A 25,778-nucleotide genomic window follows, 5' to 3' on the forward strand; every position below is an offset into this window, starting at 1 on the left:
AGTTTCTCCTATTGACCCTTGCAAAAGCCCACATAACTACATGGGCCTAAGAAGCTTGTAGACTTTATAGCAGCCCCTCCCGGTCCCAACGGCTAGTTTTGTAGCATTGGTATTAACGGTCGTATTTTCGCCCCTTTTATCCTATAAATATATATATTAGCAAAATCCCCCAATTACGATACCTTTCTCTGTTAACGGTATTTTCTTGATCGAAACAATGGAGACTCCACTTATTGCAATTAAAGAATCTGAAAAGAAGGAAATGGCGAAGAAATCAGCTCTTTTTGATATTACAAATGGTTCACCAATTGTTGGCCTAGCTACAGGGGTTTTGAAAACCCCATCATCTACAGTGTCTAGGAGAAAATGTTCTACTCCTGGTTCAGGGGAAGCATTGTTGAGAGGTCAAGTGAAGAATTTATTGCAAATGGTTGAAGAAGAAGCTCAAATCTCATGGGGGGAAACGACTAATATCTTTCATGTTGCCCCAACTCCAGCAAATACTCCTCTTATGGATCTCCTCTCTACCAATGAATTGCTGCCAGCATCCCCAGTGGAAGACAAGTTTGTCATATCTCAGGTATTTGTTTGTATGATTTTAATTTAATTAACTAACTTTTGAATCTCCTGGAATGTACCAAATTGTGGTTTAAAAGGGGGAAAGAAACAGTTTATTGAAGGGAAAAATAATTGCTAACATTCTATGGTGTGTTGTAGATATTGAATAAGATTGTGTATGAGGGAAAGAAGAAGCAAGAGAGTGTTGAAAGTGAGATGAGTGTTACAAGATCTCTACTGCTGGATTTTTGTGACAAGTCAGAATCATCGGTTGGTTTCTTTATACACCAAGAAGAAGAAGAAAAAGAAATTGATGAACTATGTGAAGCAATAAGCAGTATGAGTGTTACGGTAGGAGGACAGAAATTTGCTGGCAAAAAAACCAAGTTTGTGTACAATAGTGACGATGAATTTGTAGGAGTTGAGGATGAATCTGCAGCTTCACCAGAAAGGATTGACTAATCATCCTAAAGAAAAAGGCTATTTTAATTTTTTTTTTTTTTGCTGTTGTGGTTTCTGCGAAGACACCAAGAACTGAGGTGTTGTGGTTTAATTACATTGATTCTGTAAGTTTTGGTTCATATTTCATTTGGACCATTCAGAATAATTTGTTGTCAAGTCCATGTTTTTTTGTATCTTTGGGAATTTGCTTCAACAAAATTACAGTGCTTTGTTGTTAAATGCTTGTAATTCAATGGGAACATCATTAAAATGTCGATTGAATGTTTAATAAAATATGTCTCCGATAGTATAATTTGTGTTTTGTCTCTTCACCATAATGTAAAAAACCTTAGGCTCTAAAAAGTAGAATTTCAGATAACTGAAATGTGTTAAACCAAAAACGATATATCATTTGTGCATTTCTTCTGATAGAATTACATCATATGAAATTGAACACGATCAAAAGTAATCAAAAGTTGCAATTTTAAAGTAAGAATGGGACCAATTTTCACCAATATTTCAGCTTCAAATTAACGTGGAAACTCGCAAGATCACATATCGAGCCTAAATCAAGATATCCAGGTTCGAAAAATAAAATGAGAGCACAACAATACCAAAATTTCTCATAATTGCAGAAGATGATGGACCAATCTGCATAGTCACGACATGCGTCTAATCATCTATAGAAACCCTGACACTTTCCCTATTTATAGAAAATATGGCTTTGAATGATATCTTTACTATTTCCTTATTCTCTTCTCGTCTTCCCAACTGTTTTCAGGTCCTTGTCTCAACTGCTTTGAGTGCCATGGTTTATAGGTTTTTGATTTTTCATATCTATCTGCTTCATGGGATATAGGCTGAAGACCTAGTAAATCCTGTTCAGGAGCACATCCAATTGGTCTTCTAGATTCATTCATTCTCCTAAACGTAATTGATATTCTGTTGTGCATAATGAGATGTTGACATTTTTAAGTAAATAGTTGACGGAAGATTAACCAAAGACTCAAAAAAAAAGTTAATACACTTTCAGCAATATACCTTTTGGTAGGAACAGCTGGCACACAATGTTTAGCCACATCAGCTCCATTCCCATTCAAGACGAGTACAGACCTGGAGGAAAGTTATCACAATTTAATAGTCTTTGAAATCTAGTAAGGATATAGGTAAAACTCAGAAGACTTACCCCATTGGCAGGGGAATTGCAATTGCACCAGCAAAGTCACCCGGACCTACAATTTTCAAGTTTGATCCAAACACTACATTGCACTCGCTGAGGAAAGAAACAGTACAAAATGGACGAAAAAAATCATGACTGTCAATATGAGGTGGTATGCAATCTCCCACATCATAAATATTGACAATACAGCTGTCTGGAACACAATCTGGAGGCAATACATGCCATCTTACAAGCCTTCTAACCATGCTCTTAAGAAGATCAGGCAACGGGTCAACAGTTTCACTCTTGAGAATCCCTGGGGAGTTGCCTTTTTTGTCCTGCCATAAAAAATAATTCAATTATCATCATATCTCTACATTCCCTTTTTCTCAATGATCGACTCATATCAGTCACAACCTTGTTTAAAAAGGTAAGAATTAGAAGGAAAAAGTTCTCTGGGGATGGCCTAAAATCTAAAGTATACAGCCTATGATTCTGAGCGTATCCTCTTTTCTCTCCTCCCACTTGGGGCTGTGGGTGGGGGAGGAAGAGATTAGGATAATTTCAAGAATGTCAAAGACTTACTGTAGCATAGTTGTAACAACAACCAAATTGGATTGTCACACGTCCCTTGCCCCTCATCCATTTCTGTGGCGCTGTATAAGTTCGCTCTAAAAGAATCAAAGCATTTAGGTTAGAGCATGCTAGTGCATGAGGTTAATAAATGTACAGATATGGGTATGGAAACATAGTAGAAAGAAAATTTACTTTCCACAACCATCAATCAAAAAATATTAACCCCATCAAACTAATTGAAGAGGGAAAAAAATTACTTAAATCATAATGATAAACCACCAGAATTGAATTAAGATTCAGAATTGAAATTTGAGGCGTAGCATAAATCATTTATGCAAATTCATGATCCTTAATAAAGTAACCACACAGTTGAAGTCTTCCTAAATTTATGCCTCAAATCTCATTTGACTTTGTTTCCCATATCTCATACTCAATGACATACTGGATTACCTTATCTGGTATCTTATCTTTTCAATCAGGAACACTTTCTAAGGTTTAACAAGAAAAACAACTAGTCATATTCATATCTATCTCAAATCGAAGGAGACATAAGCAAGTTTTCTCTAGTTCATCAAAAAGCTCACGAATACGACAGTAACATTTATCAGAAAGAACAAAAAAAAATGATTTGCATAATTAATAAGGAAATACTGACCTTTTAACTGTCCACTCTTCCCTATCTCCTCAAGTTTCTCCACAAATTTAACTATCCTATTTTGCTCAGCCATGCTGAAGACACCAGTATGTAGCTCCAAGCCATCAAGTATATTCACAATCTTCCCATTAACCCTCTCCAAACAAATGAAGTCCTTTTTCCTCTTTACATTACAAAACCAAATGTGCTCTCTCTGCTCCATAGACAACTCCATTTTTGGCTTAGCCCCCTGTACAGAAGTTTCCTCTTTGTTCATACCATTTCCATTACGTAACTGGCTACTACAGATACTTGACTCACTAATCTCTACAGCATCAAGCTCATCTGCCAATGGCATTTTCATCCTCCAGATTGCTGTAGGTCTCGATGAACGGAAAGTTTTACTTCTCGATGCCTCTTTAACAGGTCTTGATGAGTGATCTGCACCACCTAAATAATTATCTGGCTTTATCCTGGGTGCCAATGCAGCCTCAAAAGGCTCTTGCACATCTGCACTGTCTTTCCAACTACCCAATGAGTTTGTATCTACATTATCATTTAAGTCGGCACAATCTTTCCAACTCCCAATTGGGCGATCTGCAACACCTATATAACTATCTGATTTGTTCCTGTGCGCTAATGCCTCATCAAAAGGCTCTTGCACATCCGCACCATCTTTCCAACTACCCAATGAGTTTGTATCTGCAGTATCATTTAAGTCAGCATAATCTTTCCAACTCCCAAGTGGGTGAACTGCACCACCTACATTGTAATCTGATTTGTTCCTGGGCGCCAATGCCTCATCAAAAGGCTCTTGCACATCTGCACCGTCTTTCCAACTACCCAATGAGTTTGTATCTGCAGTATCGTTTAAGTCAGCATAACCTTTCAAACTCCCAAGTGATCGACCACCTACATAACTATTTGATTTGTTCCTGCATGTCAATGCATCATCAAAAGGCTCTTGCACAACTGCACCGTCTTTCCAACTACCTAATGAGTTTGTATCTGCAGAACCATTTAAGACAGCACAATCTTGCCAACTCCCAAGTGAATTGCCGTAACAATTGTCATGATTACCATTACAGGCATTAGAATCAGGAAGTTCTGGAGTCAAAACTACGAAATTCTCTTGTTGCTTCAGTTGTTCTGCATCACCAACAGCTTCTGCAGTCATACAAATGAACTCTCTGATCAGAGAACTCGTTGAATCTATAGTTTCTTCTTTATCATTATCCACAGCATAAGAGTGTCAAAGACAAAAATCAAGTTGTTAAGCCACATCATTATCCACCAACAAAACTTCTAGCTTTCACAACTTTCTGATGAAGATACATTCTGAGTCATATGATTTCCCACATGGACATCCAAAATGGTTTTGTAAAAAGCCTTGGGTTAGTCCACATATTGTGTTGATTCCTGATTAGATGTTCACGTTCTTCCATATAGTATCATAGTGAACATTAGTTAGTACATAAAGACTAATGTTCCATAATTGAAAGAGGGATACACATGCAAGAAAGCATTATAATATATCAATGTCCCTTATAAGAAAGAAGTATATGATATTATATCATCATGTCTCACATTATATAAAAACACTGAGATGAATTGAACTACTTCACCAATTGACTAAAACACTCTAGGATTATAAAGATACCTATTAGGGCAGCTAGGCTTATATGTCAATAGTCACAGATTTCCCTTTTTGATAACCGTAGTGTCCAAACAAGCTTGCACATACCCTCGACTAGTTCCACAAGATACCTCCCACCAGCATCAGATACTACCTCATGGTGCTCGGCACACTCCATTGACCAGTAAGTCACACTTTTAGGTGCAAAAGTTATAAATGAGGAATTCTAACGGATTGTTTTTGATTTATTTTTGTTATTTTGATTAAAAAAAGAGTGCTTAAAACACTTCTTTGTTTTACCCAAACATATTTTTGTTTAAAGTCACCTAAAATATGTCGATCCAAACTGGCTCTAAATTCCACTACATAAATCTAGTTCACGAATAGGAGTGTGTCTAATCCAAACTACAGCTTACAGCGTAAGCTTATCTGCTCGAGCTTGTGGGTGGTAATAAGATATCAAAATTCTTCGATTATTTCATTTAGGAAACCTCTCTAAGCTGAGAAATGAATGCACTTTGTGTTAATCAGTTAAGAAGCGAAGAACATTACGAATTCCATAAATGTTAATACAGAGAGCTAATAGAAAGATAGAAATAGAGAGAGTACCACGTCGTCCGAGTGATCGGATACGATGGGAAAGCGTATGTGTACAGCTGCTGCAGAAGTCACGGGAGAGAAAGGGGAACCAGTTAGATAGAAATTCACCGGCGATTCGTAGTTCATCGGCGTTGTAATCGAGGAGGAAACGATCGGTCGTGCTGCTTCGGTGGTGGTGGTCGAGCATAGCGGCGAACTGACGCAATGAACGACTCACCTGTAATGAAAATTCTATTTTTTAATATTATTCAATTAATTAATGTTTCAGCTTAAATAGGAGTAAAATAGTCTATTTCTAGCAAAAATTAAATAAATGTCTGTTATATTTACTACATATATACTAAAAAGGGGTCGATTTTTCATTGCACGCAGAGGCGTTTGAGGTTTCGAAGTTTCTGAAGAAGTTTTCTTTTTTAAAAAACAGATTTTTGTTTCCTATTCCTAAAAAAAATTGTTTCCTATTCCTAATTATCATAATAACGATTCAATTCAATTGGTCTTAAAAAAACCTTCAAAGAGGCAGATTCAATCTCACTATCGTTAATAACAAATTCAAAATTTTCATTCAGAGATTTAAAAAATAAAAATACAAACGTGTGAATAAGTCAACAAAATATAATTTCAAGGAAGTACTTATAATTTATAAGTATTAAAAGTTTTAGTCCTATTAGCAGAGATCTTTTAACACGTTTGAATTTAAAAGGTAAAAGAAAAAAATGATCACAATCTAAATAGATATCTACCACTACACTATAACTTAATTTTTATTTTTTAAAAAAAACTCAAAATTATACTTACATAAATTCAACATTATCTTATAAATATAGTAAATTTTTTATCGAGGAGGCTCGGGTGAACTCCCCGAATCACTACCGATGATAAAAAATAGTGAAATAGAAAATGAGAAGTGAAGAAATACAGGGAAATAACTCCATATTATAAAAAGATGCTTTTTGAAAAAAGGGTAATGAAGAACTTGAATAGAATTTGGAGTTTCCCAAAGAGGTTTTAATTAGAGTGGCAACTTATGGGAAATTGTCATAGGATATTTTGATTATGACAATTTTAATTAGGTATAATTCCTTGATAAAATTAACATGTTTTTAATCAAATATTTATGTAGCAAAATGAAAGCCTAAAATAATTAACATTCCATAGCCATCTTTGTACCCCACCCATACGAATATAGGCATGCCCAAGAGGGAATGAATATTTAGGAATCTATGCAACTTAATCTCCTAAAGAAATTATTACACAATTTTCTCTTGCTTTTAGAAAAAAACTAAAGAAATATTCGCAAAATAAAAAATGGGAATTTAGCATCTTCACAAGAAAAAACATATGTTCTAATTAGCATTCTGAAATGATTAAATTTCAAAATTGAAAGCTTATATATAGACGCTTATATTTTAATTTTTAATGGTTGACATAGATGTTGATATTGTTTGTTGATATTGAACGTGAGAATTACTACAAGGAAACTGTGAGTTACATAGAGATTTCTTGGTAATTAGTATGAAAATTTATAGAAAAATAAGTTTCTGTGATTTTTCATTCTAATTCTCATGAAAATCCCCACGTAATTTATAATGTTTTTTAGTAAAATGAATGTTAATTATTAGCTCAATTAAATGAATAAAAAAATGTTAGGTGAATACAGACTAGTATGTATGTTGTAAAATGATTAGGAATTACAAACAAATGTATATTATGTGCATACAAATTTCAATTATAGTAAAAAATAATAATTAACCAACATGTATATATACAAAACATATATATGCAAAAGTCAACAATAACAAAGAACAAAATTGCAAGTGTATATATATTTTATATCGATTTATATACGAAAAATACGAGGAAAATTTTAATCCTCAACCGAAATATACATATTTTATACGAATAATTTTGTGCGAATTATTCAAGCCTTTGAGCAAAAATTCCATACATATTTTGTAATTTTTTTTTATATGTTCTGAAATCCATTTTTTTTTGTTAATCTATTTCTTAGCACGTATATAGCGACGATTCTCTTTTTTCTTAAAATGATTTAAACATGTATCTGTCTCTTTCAAGTCATTAAAGAAAGCTACTTATCTATGCATTAGGAGGTTTGTATTAAAGAAAAATCTATGCAATTAGGTAAACATAAGTTTTATATTTATTTTTTAAAGGTTTATTTCAAAATTACTATCTAATAAAGTTACGTATTATTAGCAGCAAATTTATATGATTATATCCAATTTATTCACGCATATTAGAAATTATATTTGGCTAATTTTTTTCTCTCACCTCTGCTATCAGTATTTCTCCATCATACCGTGATGACATTAATTTAGCACAATTTACTTTAAATTTGTTCAAATTGAAATTAAAGATTTTCTAAATTTATGTTCTTTTGTGTGGTTATATATTCATATCAGATAAAAATTTTAATTAGCGGTAAGTGTATCTACACGTATTTCTTCTCCCAATTGCAAGATTATTGATGATGGAAAGCCGTCCATACATAAAGTATCAAAGCGATATGTGCTTACTTAAATATATGCATTGTATCATGATATCTCGTGTATCAAAAAGTTATCATGATACATCATGTATCAAAATTATACCAAGATATCATCATGTAATGCATCAAAAACGTATTATAATATATGATCTATTAAAAATGTATCGTGATATTTCAAAAATATATCATGATACATCATATATTCAGAAGGGTATCATGATATCATTAATTGTATTATCTATGTAATTGTTCTTCTCTGTGTTTCAGATTTTGAAATGTTGAATCAAAACTTGAATGGTTGACAACTTGGCATAATTAATAAACCACAACAATAAATTAACTTTGATACTTCAATTCACAATCATCAATAGATAAAAAGAGAATGAAGCCAATGGAGTAAGTAAGAATCGCTAGATTTTGTTTTTGAATTTATCTAGGCACAGATTGTTTCTGATATCTCGTTTATCATCAATATTCTACGTTAAATCAATAACATAAATTTCATAAATTAATGTAATTTTTCACATTGTAGCCTTAATTATTCTATTCAGTCAAGGGATTGCATATTCAATAACAACAATCTGAATTGCATCGGTGATACAGTTACACTAGAATTTAGGATTAAAAAAAGGAAAAATTACTTAACTACACTCCTTTAATTATCTTAATAACCATTTATCCCTACTTATTATAAAAATTTCAAAAATCCCTTATTCCCCCCAATTAAAAAAATATGAAAGATACATAAGGATTTTCCACCCTTTTTTCACCCAATTGGCAAGTTTTACTTTACTAAAACAAAATCCTATTTTCAAGCTACCCACTTCCCCATTAACAGCCCCAATTAAAATTTACCATATTATTTTTTATTCCTTTTTTATTTCCCTACGTTTTAGGTGTATAATTGTCTAATTTGAATTCCCCATTCCACACGTTTGCAGTTTAACAAAATTTGAATTCAAGTACAAATTTGCAGCCATATCTATTTGATATTTTGTAGGAGTCTCCTTCTTTCTAACCAGATTTTCTAAGTTTTTTAAGGGCAAACATTTTAGTCTCCTTCTTTCTCTTCATCGTGTGAGTTTACAAATATTATGGAAGAGTGTAAATCTGGAGATGGTAATTCACAACACCAACTGAAGATGACATTGTTAACATAGATTAGTAATTAGCTGAGACAGGATGAACAAGTTTTTATGTTGTTTTGTGTTGAAGACAATTATCTTTTGTGTTTTTTTAAAAGCTTATTGGTATTACAATAGTTTGTTAGTTATTAATGTTATGTGTTTTCAAGTTATTATTTTAGACACATTTGTTGCTTTATAACGTTAAGGTACAAAATTTTATTGTTTTAGTTTAAATATTTTTGACAGTTAATTTACAAAATGAAGTATATGACACTTAAGATCTAATGTGTATGATACATTATTGTTTGAGTTTTAAGTATTTTTCACTTTATAAAAATGATGTATATGATACATAAGTTATAATACATACATGTACAAATATTGCAGTTACATATTTAGCAACTTGAATTATACGAATGTATATGATACATCATATACATAAATAAACTAATCACAGATTAATATTACAGTGCAAAGCACCACTAGAATGTAATACATCAAAATTATAGTTCATAAGGCAGTACACACGAAACATGTAGTACACATTTGAACAAGTCAAGTTTTGGGACACTAGAATAACTCATAAGGGAGTATACACGAAAAATATAATATATTTTCAATCACATGAATGTATCTGATACATAATATACATAAATAAACTCATCTTTAATTACTGTTACATTGAAACCCAACACTGTTGAATATAATATATCAAATTTATAACTCATAAGGCTGTATACACGAATCATATAGTAAACAATTGAACAAGTCAATTTTTTTGTACACTTGAATAACTAAAAAGACAATCTACATGTAACATATAACATATTTTCAATAATATGCATGTATATGATACTTCACATACACAAACAAACTCATATAGCATTACTGTTACATTGAAAACGCACCACTGTTGAATCTAGTTATTTATAAAATTTTATCAGTTGTATCAATACAAAGCGGATACATGCCGATTCCAGATGCATTCTTTTTAACTTCGAAATAAAGTTTCACACCCATGTCGTTTTTGATTTTCAATGGACATGAGCTTGCCTCGACAATGTATCGTATTTCAATATCCTTTGTAACAGTGTCGATCTCAAGCTCTGATAAAATCAACGTTTTCAGATTCACAAATGAAATGGAATGGCCAACAACAATACCATGAACTTTGTAACCTTCATAATTAACATCGCTTACCCAAATTCCAGAATGCCGCAGCAGAATTGAGATATTCATCTTCAAACCTTTTTTTTATTTCTTAGTATGCAGATCAACTTTTACAAGAATAATTTTGATTTATGAAGATCATCTGATTTAAAATTTGAATTTACTAATCAGTTACACAAGCTGTATAGCATTAATTACGTGATTTCAGTTACAAATAACAAAAATCATGGTAATTACTCCTAATTAATAGCAGCAGATGCAAAATATGATGTATCAGGACTTATGTATCCCGTGCTATTTGGATGTATCCCGCTTCCTTGAATTTTAAGGGATTTTTAGTAATTTCAATTCTAAAAGGGATAAAAGGTCATTTTGTATTTATAATATGTGGTTCCTATAATTTATACTTAAAAAAATACTAATGCAATATAAACACACACAAAAAAACTCACTAAACAATATAATATATAAGGGTATGTATTTGATTTTTCGATTCGGTTTTAAACTATTCGGTTTGAATTTTTGATTTTTGATTTTGAAAAAGTTTAACCCAATCCAAACCAAAATAAATTCGGTTTGATTTGATTTTCTCTGTTTGGTTTGGATTATTTCAGTTTGGTTAATCGGTTATGTCAATAATTAGAAACATAACAAAATTATTTGCAATTAAAAAAATTATATATATAAAAAATTGAATTTACTTTATCCTTTTTTGAAAATTTTTCCTCTATTAATAAGTTCAATTAAAAAAATCTTAGTCTTCAAATAGACATTGGAAAGTTTTAAATATCAACCATCAAATCAAAAATAATTACTAAAACTATAAAGTTGATTCACAAGTTGAACTAGTGAAACAATAAGAGTACTAAATAAACAAAACTACTTTCAAACTATCATTTTCAAATACGATATATCTATATTAGCCGCAAAATATTTAAATTCACCAATTTACATATTTGTGGATTTTTCGAAATGCTTCATACCTTCTCAGGGAGATTACTTGAACCATTACCCTACTTTCTCTGGTTTTCATAATAATGTTTTGTCGTATTTTTTCAAAATAAATTCCTAATTTTAAAAATAATTAGGTTTCCTTTATTTCTAAGGGACAAAACTTAAATATGTCATCAAACTTTCAGAAAAGATTTATTTATGTCATTTGTTAACAGTTTGGGTCATTACCGTTCAAGGAAAGACTTATTTATACCATTATTTTTTAACAGTGGTTTTGCAAAATCATTTTTTGACACGTGGCTAATTATAATTCGGGCATGTCATCAATTTTTCAATTAAAAAAATCATAATTCTAATAAAAAATTGAATTAATTTTTTTGATTTTTGATTTAAAAAATCAAAATTCTAAATAAATATTGAATTAATTTTTTTATGTTTTTTATTAAAAAAACTGATTATAATTGGTCACATGTCAAAAATGGTTTGCAAAATCATTGTTAAAAATAATGGCATGAATGAGCCTTTTCTTAAATAATAAGACATAAATGAACCAAACTTTTAACTGATGACATAAATGAACATTTTTTAAAAATTAAATGATATATTTAAACATTTTCCCTTTCAACAAATAGCAAGGTCATGGGATGTTTTTAAACTGAGTTGAGAAAATAAATTCATAGTGAACTAAATTAGGTGTAATTGTATGAATTAATGTAGCATTTACATCATGTTTCACAAAAATAAAATAAATTTGATTTTAAAACGCTTCACATCGAACCAAAAAATAAGTTTGAAAATCGGAGAAATCTAACTTCTAATAATTTGATATCATTTATAGATAAAGACTCTTGACATAATTAATTGAATTTGATAAATTAAAAACTCAAACCAATTCGACTTATGTATAACCCTAATTAAAGTTATAGAATAATATAGGAAAAGCAAATTGAGTATTATTAAGTTTCAGGAAAGGACTTTTGGTGCTCCATGCAGAGCGGAGGCACCATATACTTAATTAGAAATGTTATCAGTAGAAAAAATTACTATTTATATAATATTAAAATTATTATTTAGATATGTATAATAGATGTTGAACCACTTTTCACTAGTTTGTATGTTTACTTCTTAGATTTTTGAATCTCTTTATTAAAAATTCTGGCTCCGTCACTGACTCCATGTAACTATTATATTTTAGAGGCTTAAATATGTCATTTGCTAAAAGTCTGACTTATTTATGTTATTTTCATTTGAGAAAAGACTCATTCATACTATTATTTGTTCACTAAAATAACATAGATGAATCAGACTTTTAAAGAATGACATAAACGAGTATTTTCTCAAAATTTTGATGATATATTTGATCATTTTCTCTTTTAAAATGATTTAATTAATGATCTGATCAAATCATAATTGACTTGTGTAGAAAACCTATTTTGCAAAATCAAAACTTTTTTAAGTTAACAAATGATGGCATGAATAAACTTTTTTTTCTAATAGAAATGACATAAATGAGTCATGCTTTTAACGAATCAAATGAGATAAATAAATTTTTTTTCTTAAAGTTCGATAACACATTTGAGTCTTTTTTTAATTTTTTATTAATTAAGTATCCACTCATTAAGTGGTCCTTTAATTATTGAAGAAGAAAAAATCATTGATCCGGAAACTTCATAGTTAGATCTCAAAGTAAAATGGGAAAGAGTAAAAAATATCCTTGAACCATCAGAAATAGCTCAAATATACCCTTGAAGTATATTTCTACTCAAATATACCCTTACCGTCAAACTATTGGGTCAAAAATACCCTTCTGATAAACAGAATCGGTTAAACGTCACCTAGATGCCATGTGGATGTCACATGGCATGCCCATGAGCCAATAGAGTTCCACCCTAATTTTCCTCAATTTTCTCCGTTTTCCGTAGATATTAGAAACGATTTCACTAAAAAAACATAGAACCCCTTTTCCTCATTTTATCATTTTCTTAGAACGATTTCACAAAATACATAAATTCTAATGGAAGGGTATTTTTTGACCCTATAATTTGAGGGAAAGAATATTTTTGAGCTGAAATATAGTTCAAGAATATATTTAAGCTATTTTAAATAGTTTAAAGGTATTTTTGACCCTTTTAAGTTAAAGAAAATAAAGAATCACATGTACGTAGATCAAGTCTACGTTGCGTTTCCTAATTTTTAATTCTAAGTTTGTTTGATACTTTTAAAAGGGTTCACACTTAATTAACGTCAAGTAAAAACAACATAGAAATTATGTATGACCAGGAAATTTCTGCGGAAAGCAATAGAATTATATATATATATATATATATATATATATATATATATATATATATATATATATATATATAAAGACAAATATAGTAGTGTTTAAATAATAATGAACTTCGTAAAATATTTTTAAGGCGAGGTTCAATGCATAGTTGTTAGAGAGTTTATTAATATAATAAATAAAACTTAGAACATATTCTTTTAAAATAATTTAGTGCATGTTTTAAATGTGAGGTTCAATTAGTAAGTCCATTTGATAGAATGAATTTAATTAGCGTTCGGTAGTAAATGTCTAAATATTTTGGGAAGTTAATTTTTGTATGAATTTAATATATATATATATATATATATATATATATATATATATATATATATATATATATATATATATATACTTTGTAAAATGTTTTAAGGCGAGGTTTAATTAGTGTTAGAGAGTTTTTTAATATATAATTATATATAAAAATCTGAAACGTAGTCTTTTAAAATAACCTAGTGTATATTTTCAATGTGAGATTCAAATAATCAGTTCATTAAATATAATGAATTTAGTTAGCGTTTGATAGTAGATCTCTAAATATTTCTGGAAAGTTATCACTGCAAGAAAATTATAAATTACATGAGATTATTTTTATGGAAAATTTTCGCAACTAATTCATGCGGAATTTCTTGGAAAAATTCTAAATTCCTCAATATTTGAATATATTACCTACGAAATGTATATTCCTAACAAATTCCGCAGGTAAATTTTGCGTCATTTTGCGCCAAACATGAATTTGCGATATTACCTGAGGAAAAGTAATGGTAAGTAAATTATCTGTACCTAAACCCACAGGTAAATGAACCAAAAAAGTATTTTAATTTTTTTTTCTTATTCCATAGAAAAATCCCCAGATAATCTATCCTAAAGATTTTTCTGAAGATATTTTGGCAAAAATTTATCTGCAGATTTTATTATTTGGACATTAGTTGCTGTGAAATTTGTTGGAATTTATATTTGGGAATTTAACTAGGAATTTTATTACCTGGGAAACTATTTAGTGATTAATTGCTGTAAAATTTGCTGGAAATTTATATTTGGGGATTGACGTAGGAATTTTATTACTTGGAAAATAATTTGTTGCGTAATTTTCTGGGGATTAATATTCGGAGACTTACTTAAGAATTTTATTACTTGCAAAATATTTAGGAACTTTTTCTTACAAATTCAGCTAAAAATTATTTATTGAGAATTTACTTAGAAATTTTGTGACTTGAAAAATTAATAAATTACATAAAAGAACATTACAATAACATTAGTAAAAGTAATTTTAATAGGAAAATGTTAAAATTGAAGATAACAAATAACAAAAAGAAATTAAACATTAAACTAGCTAGTGAGCACGTATGAATTAAAAAAAGATGCTCAAGGATATTAGTTTGTTGACTCATTATTGAGATTGTTAAATGGTCGTATCACCGAACGAAAAATCAAAGAGGTGAGAATTCATTGTCCGAAGATGATAGAAAAGTAATTTGTATCTTCGCCAACTGAAAAAGGGAAATAAAAGGAAAGAATAGGGTTATATTTATATATATATATATATATATATGTATATCAAACAAATATCCTAAGCCGGAACAAAAATAATATATATATTATTTGACACATTTTCAAACTTTGGCTATTGGGCATTATACATGACGCTTGAGTAGAACTCTTCTTTTGATTAATTAATTCAATATAATTGTAAGGTATCATATATTGAACAATACAAATGAAATTAAGAGTCAATAGACTTAATACCAATCCAATCGTAAGAAACTATAAATGTTTAGTGTTTTAGGTATTGTTCTATATATAATACCTTACAACCCTTCAATATTATATATTTATCGAGATTAAAAATGATAATTTGTCTATAGTGAGTTGTTAAATGATATTTTTCAATAGATGATTAAGTATATTAAAATATAATTATGAAAAATTTTAAATTTTAATTTTAAATGCCGCACATAATTAACAAGATATACTATCAATTATAACTTCCTTCCACATTAAAGTTATAAATATATTTATATTTTTAATTATTTATTTATAAAAATTTTGTATGTATAATTTAAATTTTATCTACGTTTAATATGCTTAGATATGGATATTATCTCATGGAAAGTGGAAACATACAATTCTCATGATATGTCGTGTAGTAATGATTTATTTTAAATATATAAATAATTTATATGTTTCATTTTTTGAGAGTAAATCACATGAAATTTAGCCAATATTTCATTACCATATTAATATGAGATGACTTTACAGTTTTTTGATATGTCGTGTAGTAATGATTTATTTAAATATATAAATAATTTATATGTTTCATTTTTTGAGAGCAAATCACATGAAATTTAGTCAATATTTCAACATATATTTCATTACCATATTAATATGAGATGACTTTACAGTTTTTTGTGTGTGTAATTTAATTTAATTCAATTTAGCTTTAAAAATTAATAAAATTGAAAAAAATACTAAAAATTACTGTAATGTCATTAGTACAAGTTTACCACATCGCTAGAATACACAAACAATTTTTCATATATGATGTTATGACTTCAATTATTGTGAAAATGTAGCAATAGTATAGGTTGGACATTGTGTAGTTGGAAGGAATTAAGATGTGCATTTAATATAAGGTGAAAGATTGTATTGAATACAAGAAATCAAGAAGAGGTGTATAAGATCCGGGCAAGATATGCACCTCTTCAGGAATGAAAAAAAATCGATCTACTTTCATTTGGTATTTTGGCCTAAATTCCTTGACTCCTCGATACTCAATCAAATCCTCTTTTTTGATGACTGAATGCGTTTCTATAGTCCCATATTTAATAATGCCCGAACTCTTTCTTCTGTATCGAGGATCATCGAAATAAGCAAGATTAATATAAGGTGAAAGATTGTATTGAATACAAGAAATCAAGAAGAGGTGTATAAGGTGAAAGATTGTATTGAATACAAGAAATCAAGAAGAGGTGTGTATATGTGAAAATTTGGATTTAATACAACTACTATTAGAGTGTAAGTGGTTTAATATATTAATTAAATAGGAAATAATAATAATTAATATTTGCTTACAAGAAACTTCTTTTAAAAATCTATTAGAATATCTTTGTAACGACAGAGTTTATTTCTGATAATAACTATCTGGGTCGACGGATCCCATGACGGACCGTCATGGGCACGACGGACCGTCGAGGGGGTCTCGTTCCAAAACACTTAGATTCTGGAAAATTGGGTACTGAGAACAACTCTCTGAACTTCGCGACGGAAGAGCAGAATGGACCGTCGTAGGCACGACGGACCGTCACAGACTCTTTAATGAATTCGACTCTCTGAACTTTGTGACGGAAGCAGCAGGACGGTCCGTCGCAGGCACGACGGGCCGTCACAGGCTGCGTAACCCTGACTGGGTCGGATTTCTGTTAAAAGTTTTAAGGGGTGTTTTCGACTATTCCTGCTTATGATTATAAAGTTAGTGGTTTAATGTTAATAATTCAATTACTTGGGGGTTAAAGGAGATAACCTTGAAATAAGTAATGGGTTACTTTTAGCATCTTTTATACTTAATTATATGGTAATTAGGGTAAAAGAAAAAAAGTTTGAATAAGGAAAAATAGAAAGAATAGAGAAAAGAGGGGAGAACGAACGAGAGAGGGAGAAACGAAGAGGAAAGCAAAGCATTTGAGAAGTAGATTGCTTGATCACGATTCTTCGGTGGAGGTAGGTTATGGTTTATGCTATTTCATAGTAAACTCTTAATAGCGAATGATATGTATTGGGTAGTACTGTAAAGTCTTCTATATGCTTAATTGTATGCTTGCATGATGTGATTATGTAATTGTAAAGGGTTGGAAAGATAAGGTTGTGAAGCTTAAACCTAAAACCCTCTCTGTTAATGATGATGCCTTGGTATAAAAGAAGGCTTGATGAACTAAAAGAATGAGGTTAATGGATCGGGTGTCACGTTCCGACACCAGGATAGTAGTAGTGGATCGGGTGTCACGTTCCGACACCAGGATAGTAGTAGTGGATCGGGTGTCACGTTCCGACACCAGGATAGTAGTAGTGGATCGGGTGTCACGTTCCGACACCAGGATAGTAGAGGATCGGGTGTCACGTTCCGACACCAGGATAGTAGAGGATCGGGTGTCACGTTCCGACACCAGGATAGTAGAGGATCGGAGTGTCACATTCCGACACCAGGATAGTAGTAAAGGATCGGAGTGTCACGTTCCGATACCAGGATAGTAAAAAGAATGAATCTTGAATTATGTTAATATACTCAAATTTAAAGAACCTATTTCCCAAACGAGCATGGTGTGGAGGCGCGAGTCCTCATAGATGTGCTTGGGTTGTGGCCAATGGTTATGGTACTTGTTGTTGTTATCTGTTGAGTATGGTAGTCGATTTTATGTTATATTCTGATATATATTGCTTTTTATTTTGAGTTGGCCGATGATACCTACTCAGTACTTGTGCCTTGTACTGACCCCTACTTGTATGTTTCTTTCTTTGTCATTTATGGAATGCAGCAAACGTACCATCGACTTCGACTCAACCGCAACTCTAGCAATCTTCAGCATATCAGATTTCAGGGTGAGCTATTGTTCCTAGCTCGGACTGGATTCTTTCCTTCGCGTTTTGATGTCTTGAAGTTCGGACATGGACCATCTCTTTTACTTATTTTAGCTTCTTAGATACTCTTACATTTAGTAATTTGAGGATAGATGTTCTTGTGATGATGACTTCCAGATTTTGGGGAATAATAAGTATTAAATTTTAGAAGTTATTTATTGGTTATATTAATGAGTTTTAAGTCTTCCGCATTATATTCTGTTTATTATGGTTGAAATGTTGGGGTTTAGATTGGTTGGTTCGCTCACATAGGAGGGTAAGTGTGGGTGCCACTCGCGGCTCGTTTTGGGTCGTGACAAACTTGGTATCAGAGCCTTAGGTTCGTTGGTCTCATCACACAAGAACGAGTCTAGTAGAGTCTTGAGGAACGGTAGGGGGACGCCTTTACTTTTCTTTGAAAGGCTACAAGACTTTAGGAAAACCCCATTCTTTCTTTCTTTCGTGCTATTACTTGGATCCAATTGGTATCTAGGTGATACAAATTGGTATCTGACCATCTTCACTCTATTTCGCAGATGGTTAGAACTAGAGCAACAACTGCGCCAGCACCAACACCGGCAAGACAAGATGCGTCTGAACCAACCACTGAGGCTATAGCTCGAAGAGGAGCAGTGACAAGAGGCTGTGGTAGAGGTCGCGGGAGGACGTCCTCTAGAGGAAGAGGACAAGCACCTGGCCCAGCTAGTACTAGGGCGGTGACTCCTCCACCAACTGAGGAAGTATTAAGAGAGGGTGAGGAAGGGGAGAATGAACAAGTGCAGAGTGAGGAATTAACCCCCCCCCCCCCAACCTACCCCAGAGATGATTAATCAGGTTCTTGCTTATCTTAGCGAGTTATCTGATCAAGGCCAGACACCTCCAATGTTTTCTGCACCAGCACCTCAGGTTCCGGGAGTACAACATGCAGCTGCTGTGGCTCCCCGCATGGATGCCTCATTGGAAATAGGCACGTTTCCTCGATTGACTACAGGGCCTATCATGACAAGTGATCAGCACGAACTTTTCAGTAAGTTCTTGAAATTGAAACCTCCAGTCTTTAAAGGTGCTGAATCTGAGGATGCCTATGATTTTCTGGTTGATTGTCATGAGTTGCTACATAAGATGGGCATAGTGGAACAATTCGGTGTTGAGTTTGTAACCTATCAGTTTCAGGGGAACGCCAAAATGTAGTGGCGATCGTCTGTTGAGTGTCAACCAGCACAAGCACCACCTATGACTTGGGCATCATTCTCTAGCTTGTTTATGGAGAAGTATATACCCCGAACTTTGAGGGATAGGAGGAGAGATGAGTTCCTGAGCCTAGAGCAAGGCAGGATGTCGGTTACTGCGTATGAGGCTAAATTTCGTGCATTATCTAGGTATGCCACCCAGCTTTGCTTCAGTCTACAAGAGCGGATTCGCCGTTTTGTGAAGGGATTGAGGTCAGATTTGCAGATTCCAGTCTTACAGGTATCTACTGCAGCAAAATCCTTTCAGGAAGTGGTAGACTTTGTGATAGAGGTGGAGAGAGTGAAGCCAAATGACTTCACCATGGCATCAGCAACTAAGAAGTTTCGTAAGGGAGGTGAGTTTAGTGGTTCTTACTCCAGAGGGCAGAGTTCAGGAGGTTATCCAGCCCGACCTATTCAGTCTTCACTACAGGCTGTAGCTAGCGTCCACCGCAGACCGATCAACATTTCTCTGAGTTTGGAGGTTATCCCCAGACTCCGTCGTTCTCACAGAGACCTATGCTTGAACCCAGAGAGTGTTGTGGATGTGGGGAAATTGGACATATTAAGAGATATTGTCCAAAACAGAGTTACAGACCCCCAATAGTCAGAGGTAAAGGTGGTCATGGAAGAGGCCGCCATTCTGGAGGACGTGGTGGTCAAGGTAATGGTGGTCACCAAACCAACCGGAGTGGCGGGCAAGCCGGAGCGACTGCAGCACAACATGGTAGGGGCAATGGACAGACAGGTGATAGGACCCATTGTTATGCTTTCCCTGGGAGGTCTGAAGCGGAGACATCTGATGCTGTTATCACAGGTAATCTTTTGGTTTGTGATTGCATGGCTTCTGTATTATTTGATCCTGAATCCACATTTTCATATGTATCTTTCTCATTTGCTACTGGTCTTAATTTACATTGTGAATTGCTTGACATGCCTATTCGTGTTTCTACTCCGGTGGGTGAGTCTGTGATAGTTGAAAAGGTGTATAGGTCTTGTCTTGTGACTTTTATGGGGAGCAATACTCATGTAGACTTGGTTATCTTAGAAATGGTTGATTTCGATGTAATTCTGGGTATGACTTGGCTTTCTCCAAACTTTGCAATCTTAGATTGTAATGCCAAAACTGTGACATTGGTCAAGCCTGGGACAGATCCGTTAGTGTGGGAGGGTGACTACACTCCCACTCCAGTTCGTATCATCTCCTTTCTTCGTGCTAAGAGAATGATTAGTAAGGGTTGTTTAGCTTTCTTGGCACACCTCAGGGATGATACTACCCAAGTACCTTCAATTGAGTCGGTTTCTATAGTCCGTGAGTTTCTGGATGTATTTCCTGCAGACCTTCCTGGTATGCCACCAGATAGAAATATTGATTTCTGTATTGATCTGGAGCTGGGTACTCGCCCCATTTCCATACCCCCTTATAGAATGGCTCCCGCTGAGTTAAAGGAGTTAAAGGCCCAACTTCAAGAGTTGTTAGGGAAATGATTTAACATTCCATAGCCATCTTTGTATCCCACCCATACAAAGATGTTTGTTGATTAAAATAACTATTAATATAGTTTGTTGATTGAACATGCGAATGAATATTGATTATTAGGTCAAATAAATGTATAAAAAATGTTTGGTGAATACGGACTAATATATATATTGTAAATTTATTAGGAATCACAAACAAATGTTTATTATATGCATACAAATTTCAATTATAGTAAAAGATAATAATTAACCAAAATCTACATATTTTATACGAACAATTTTGAGCGAACTTTTCAAGCCTTTGAGCAAAAATTCCATATATATTTTGTAATTCTTTTTTAGATGTTTTGTCAACTAAAAACTTTTTGTTACTTTTTGTAAATAAATTTCTTAGCATGTATATCTCTCTTTTTCTTAAAATGATTTAAAGCATGTATTTGTCTCTTTCGAGTTATTAAAAAAGCTACATATCTATGCATTAGGAGGTTTGTATTATAGGAAAAATCCATACAATTAGGTAAACATAAGTTTTAAATTTATTTTTTAAAGTTTTACTTTAAAATTATTATCTAACAAAGTTACGTATTATTTTAGTAACATATTTATATGGTTATATCTTATATCCAATTTCTTATTTCACGTATAATTAGAAATTATATTTCATTAATTTCTTTCTCTCATTTTTCTCTCACCTATGCTATTAGTATTTCTCTATAACATCGTGATACATTAATTTAGCACAATTTACATTAAATTTGTTCAAATTCAAATTAAAGTTTTTTCTAAATTTATGTTTTTTTTTGTGGTTATATATTTATATCATATAAAGATTTTAAGTAAGAGTAAGTATATCTATACATATTTCCTCTCCCAATTGCAAGACTATTGATGAGAGGAAATCATCCATACATAAAGTATCAAAGAGAAATCTGATTGCTTTAATGTATCGATTGTATCATGATATCTCGTGTATCGAAAAAATATCATGATATATCATGTATTGAAAATATACCAAGATATCATTATGTAATATTGTAATGTATTAAAAATGTATCATGATATATGATCTATTATGAAATTTCAAAAAGGTATCATGATACATTATATATTCGAAAAGGTATCATGATATTATCAAATTGTATTATCTATTTTATTGTTGTTCTCTGTGTTTTAGATTCCGAAATATTGAATTAAAACTTAAATGGTCGACATAGTTGATAAACCACACAATAAACTAAATTTGATACTTCAATTATAAACAAAAAGAAAATGAAGTAAGAATCACTGAATTTTGTATTTGAATATCTAGGCACTTACTGGTATCTCGTTTAGAATTAATTCTACGTCAAATCAATAACGTAAATCAAAGTAATTTATAACATTGTTACCTTAATTATTCTATTCAGTTAACGAATTGCACATTCAATAACAACAATCTGAATTGCATCTGTGATACAATTACACTAAAATTTCGGATTAAAAGAATACTATTATACTAATGTTATATAAAACACAAAAAAACTCACTGAACAATATAATATACGCATGCACTTATACCCTTTTATGAAAATTTCTCCTGTATTAATAAGTTCAATTAAGAAAATCGTAGTCTTTAAATAGACATTGGGAAGTTTTAAATATCAACCATCAAATCAGAAATTGTTATTAAAACTATAAAGTTGATTCACAAGTTGAACTAGTGAAACAATAAGAGTACTAAATAAACAAAACTATTTTCAAAGTATCATTTTCAAATAAGATATATCTGTTTTAGCCGCAAAATATTTAAATTCACCAATTAACTATATTTGTGGATTTTTCAAAATGCTTCCTACCTTTTTAGGGAGATTATTTGAATCATTAACCTACTTCCTTTGGTTTTCAAAATAATGTTTTGTCGTACTTTTTCAAAATAATTTCCTAATTTTAAAAATAATTAGGTGTCCCCCATCTCTATTTTAAATAAATAGCAAGGTCATGAGACGTTTTTAAACTGAGTTGAAAAATAAATTTAAAGTGATTTATAGGTATGTATGTAATTGATTATGATTAATTGTATGAAATGATATATGTTGACACCCAATTTTGGCCTAACATTTTAAAAATTCGTGATTTTGAAGCTTTGTTTATTTAATAGCAAATTTTTGTCCGATGATTTTAAAATTCATACGTTTTGAGTCAAATATAAAAAAAAAATAAAAAATGCCTTTCCCACATTGTCTCTCAAACAATTTTCAATTTTGCAATAGTCCCACATTGGTATTTCATCCTTTTTGAGGATTTTTGGGTTTCTATATAAGCCCACTTCATTCACTATTTTTAAGAGAGGATTTGGAGGGGAAAACAAAAGAATACTCATAAATTTTTGAGAATTCTTGGTTCCCATAGTTTAAAAATTTTAAAGTGTTTTTGTGGTTTTTCAAGTTGAGGAGGTGGAGTCGTCTCTTTCAAACTCGGAGTTCCGGTTTGCTGCCCAGAACCAGGTAAATGTAGCTTGTCTTGTTTTTTTAGTTTAATGTAGTTCTAAAAGTCAATTAATATTTGTGTTTATTGTAGTTTTAATATTAGCATTATTTAACTTTTCAGAGTTTTGTTATTATTCTATTTAAATGTTATTTTTAATTTTTATATATTACGTTATTGTTATTTCTATTTCTAATTATGTTATTTTAGTTTGGTAGTTGTTTTCCATATTCTCTTGGGATAAGTTTGTTATGTTTTGTTGATGTTCAGGTTATGTTAAATATATTTATTAAAGGGCCGATGAAAAATCTATCCGTCGGGTTTAGAGGCCTTCCCATTTCAAAAGACGGAAATCTAATTTAAAGTTTATATATAATTTTAGTTGTTGGAATTGGCCGATGAAGAAATTACCGTCGATTTCCAAGGCCTCCCATGTTAATAAGACGGATTTCTATTTTAGTTATTATTTGAGTTATTTATTTTTATTTATATTATTTTGACACTAACTCTTTTACTAAGTGTCTTTACAGGTACCCGGAGATGCTTCTCCTTGAAATTATTCGAAAAGTTTGAATTGTATTTCATTCATTATTTTGTGAATATTGACGTTAGGCAAACTTTTGGCCGATAGCTATTGCTTTATTGTGTATATTGTGTGTTTATTTTTTATCTTTCCTCAATTTGAAAAAAAATGAATTCAGTCGGGAACCATATTTGTGGATTCCGAAGGGTGCCTAACCCCTTCCCTTCGGAATAATTTAAACCCCTTACCTAGAATCGAACTGGTTTCGTAAATCATTTAATGGTTTCCTAGTTTTTTCCTAAAATTAGGTGGCGGCTCTTTTTAAAACTCGTTTATTTTTAAACTTTGTTAAAATTGAATCAATTAATTATTTTCGAGTTGCCGCGACGTTTCGTCCTATTTTGACAGAGTAGAGATGTAAACAGAATGGCGACTCTGCTGGGGAGTTTAGAGGTTTTAACCAATATGAATTTGTTTTTTTTTTCAAATTGAGGAAATTTTTGTTTTATTATACCTTGTTTTTTATGTTTCGATGATTATTTGTATATTGTATTTAATTATTATTTATTTTATTTTGTGTATATTATCATTGCATTTCATTGCATAGTTCCCGTTAATTGACAAATAGTTTGCATTAGGACAAAGGAAGTTACGTGGCTTACCACGGCTTCCTTCAGAAAAACACAAGTCTAATCTTTGGAAGTAATAAACGAATAGTTGGCTTGCGATCATCCAACGTCGTTTATTAGCTTCACCCCGTTGTCTGTCCGACTCGGGTAACCGTCACTTCTATACCAATTCTACTCACCGTAGGATAGAGCAAAACCAATTCCGAATTTAAGCATCAACCTAAAATGACTCAACACCCAAGGTGTGTTGAGTCCATTAGAAACACCACCTTGAGTCCATAATGGCTTCTAGCCTAAAAGGACGACCATAATTGTGTGTAATTTGAAGGATGTATACGTCGTTTGACAAACCACAATCCATCTGAATTAGAAGGCTATTTTAATAGTTTACTTATGTCAAACTCGAGTTTTCAGAAGCTATCATTCCATCTAAAGGTGTTGACAATCGGAGATGACAAGAATTTCAAGAGGAAGACCCTTCGACAAAGGCTTAGAATAGGATGGTACCCCTACGTGAAATTAAATATTTGTAATTATTTTTCCTTCTTTCTTTTTCCTTTGACTTCATAATTCTATTTAATTTGTTCATAAATTGTACTAAGTGTTTTGGGGGACAATGGAAAGTTGTCAAAAGGCGTAATACATCCTTCGAATCGATAGGCCTACCCTAGGCATAAAAGGGTCACGTATTTGTATAGGACGCGCAATAATTATTTGTATGCTATGTGATATATTTCAGTTTATCTTTAATTAAAAATGTGTTTATGTTTTATTCATTATTTGTGTGATATTTTACAGAACTAACACTTTTACATTTTGAGTTGTTCTTCTGTACAGCGAAAAATTAATTTATGTTCAAATTCAGAAATCATTTTTTGTCCGAAGTCGCAAGAGACAAGAGGAATAACAAAATTTGAGTCCTTGTATTTCACAAGACGTTAAAAACAAGTCAAAACGATAAATCAGGGGAGTATTTGACTATGAGGTCGCATCCACTTATTTTTATTATTATTTTGCATGACGGTCCTGCTCTCACATATTTCTCATATTTTTGTAGGAATACCGTCTCCGGCATCAGTCGGGGATGGTCATAACAGTGTTTGGATCTCGTGAAATTTGGAAGGAGAAAAAGGTCCAAGAAAACATCCAAAAAG

General features: G+C 31.8%; 2 protein-coding genes across 3 annotated transcripts; one reads left to right on the top strand and one right to left on the bottom strand.

Annotated features, from left to right (window-relative positions):
* The first annotated feature begins 148 nt into the window (after positions 1-148).
* On the top strand, positions 149-1,312 carry LOC101251248 (uncharacterized). Its single transcript, XM_004233507.5, has 2 exons — positions 149-580; positions 718-1,312. Exons 1-2 carry the CDS (start codon positions 218-220, stop codon positions 1,018-1,020), a joined length of 666 nt encoding a protein of 221 aa, XP_004233555.2. The 5' UTR covers positions 149-217; the 3' UTR covers positions 1,021-1,312.
* LOC101253354 (RNA demethylase ALKBH9B-like) lies at positions 1,263-5,904 on the bottom strand. Of its 2 annotated transcripts, XR_011214599.1 has the most exons (7): positions 5,614-5,904; positions 3,390-4,535; positions 2,744-2,829; positions 2,186-2,496; positions 2,041-2,112; positions 1,512-1,941; positions 1,263-1,355 (listed from the first exon to the last, which is right to left on the bottom strand). XR_011214599.1 is itself a non-coding variant. In XM_004233934.5 (6 exons), exons 1-6 carry the CDS (start codon positions 5,789-5,791, stop codon positions 1,740-1,742), a joined length of 1,995 nt encoding a protein of 664 aa, XP_004233982.3. In that variant the 5' UTR covers positions 5,792-5,904; the 3' UTR covers positions 1,389-1,739. The 2 variants fall into 2 exon arrangements, 1 of the variants encoding a protein (XP_004233982.3); XM_004233934.5 differs by lacking the exon at positions 1,263-1,355 and having other exon boundaries at positions 1,389-1,941.
* Between the last annotated feature and the right edge of the window lie 19,874 nt (positions 5,905-25,778).

This window comes from Solanum lycopersicum, chromosome 2, assembly GCF_036512215.1.
Source record: "Solanum lycopersicum chromosome 2, SLM_r2.1".
NCBI classification, from domain to species: Eukaryota; Viridiplantae; Streptophyta; class Magnoliopsida; order Solanales; family Solanaceae; genus Solanum; species Solanum lycopersicum.

Coding starts and splice junctions, on each gene's coding strand:
- LOC101251248 (XM_004233507.5), top strand. CDS start 218: ATGGAGACTCCACTTATTGCAATTAAAGAATCTGAAAAGAAGGAAATG. Junction 581..717: donor ACAAGTTTGTCATATCTCAG/GTATTTGTTTGT, acceptor GGTGTGTTGTAG/ATATTGAATAAGATTGTGTA.
- LOC101253354 (XM_004233934.5), bottom strand. CDS start 5,791: ATGCTCGACCACCACCACCGAAGCAGCACGACCGATCGTTTCCTCCTC. Junction 2,830..3,389: donor GAAGAGTGGACAGTTAAAAG/GTCAGTATTTCC, acceptor TGATTCTTTTAG/AGCGAACTTATACAGCGCCA. Junction 1,942..2,040: donor CCAGCTGTTCCTACCAAAAG/GTATATTGCTGA, acceptor TATGCACAACAG/AATATCAATTACGTTTAGGA.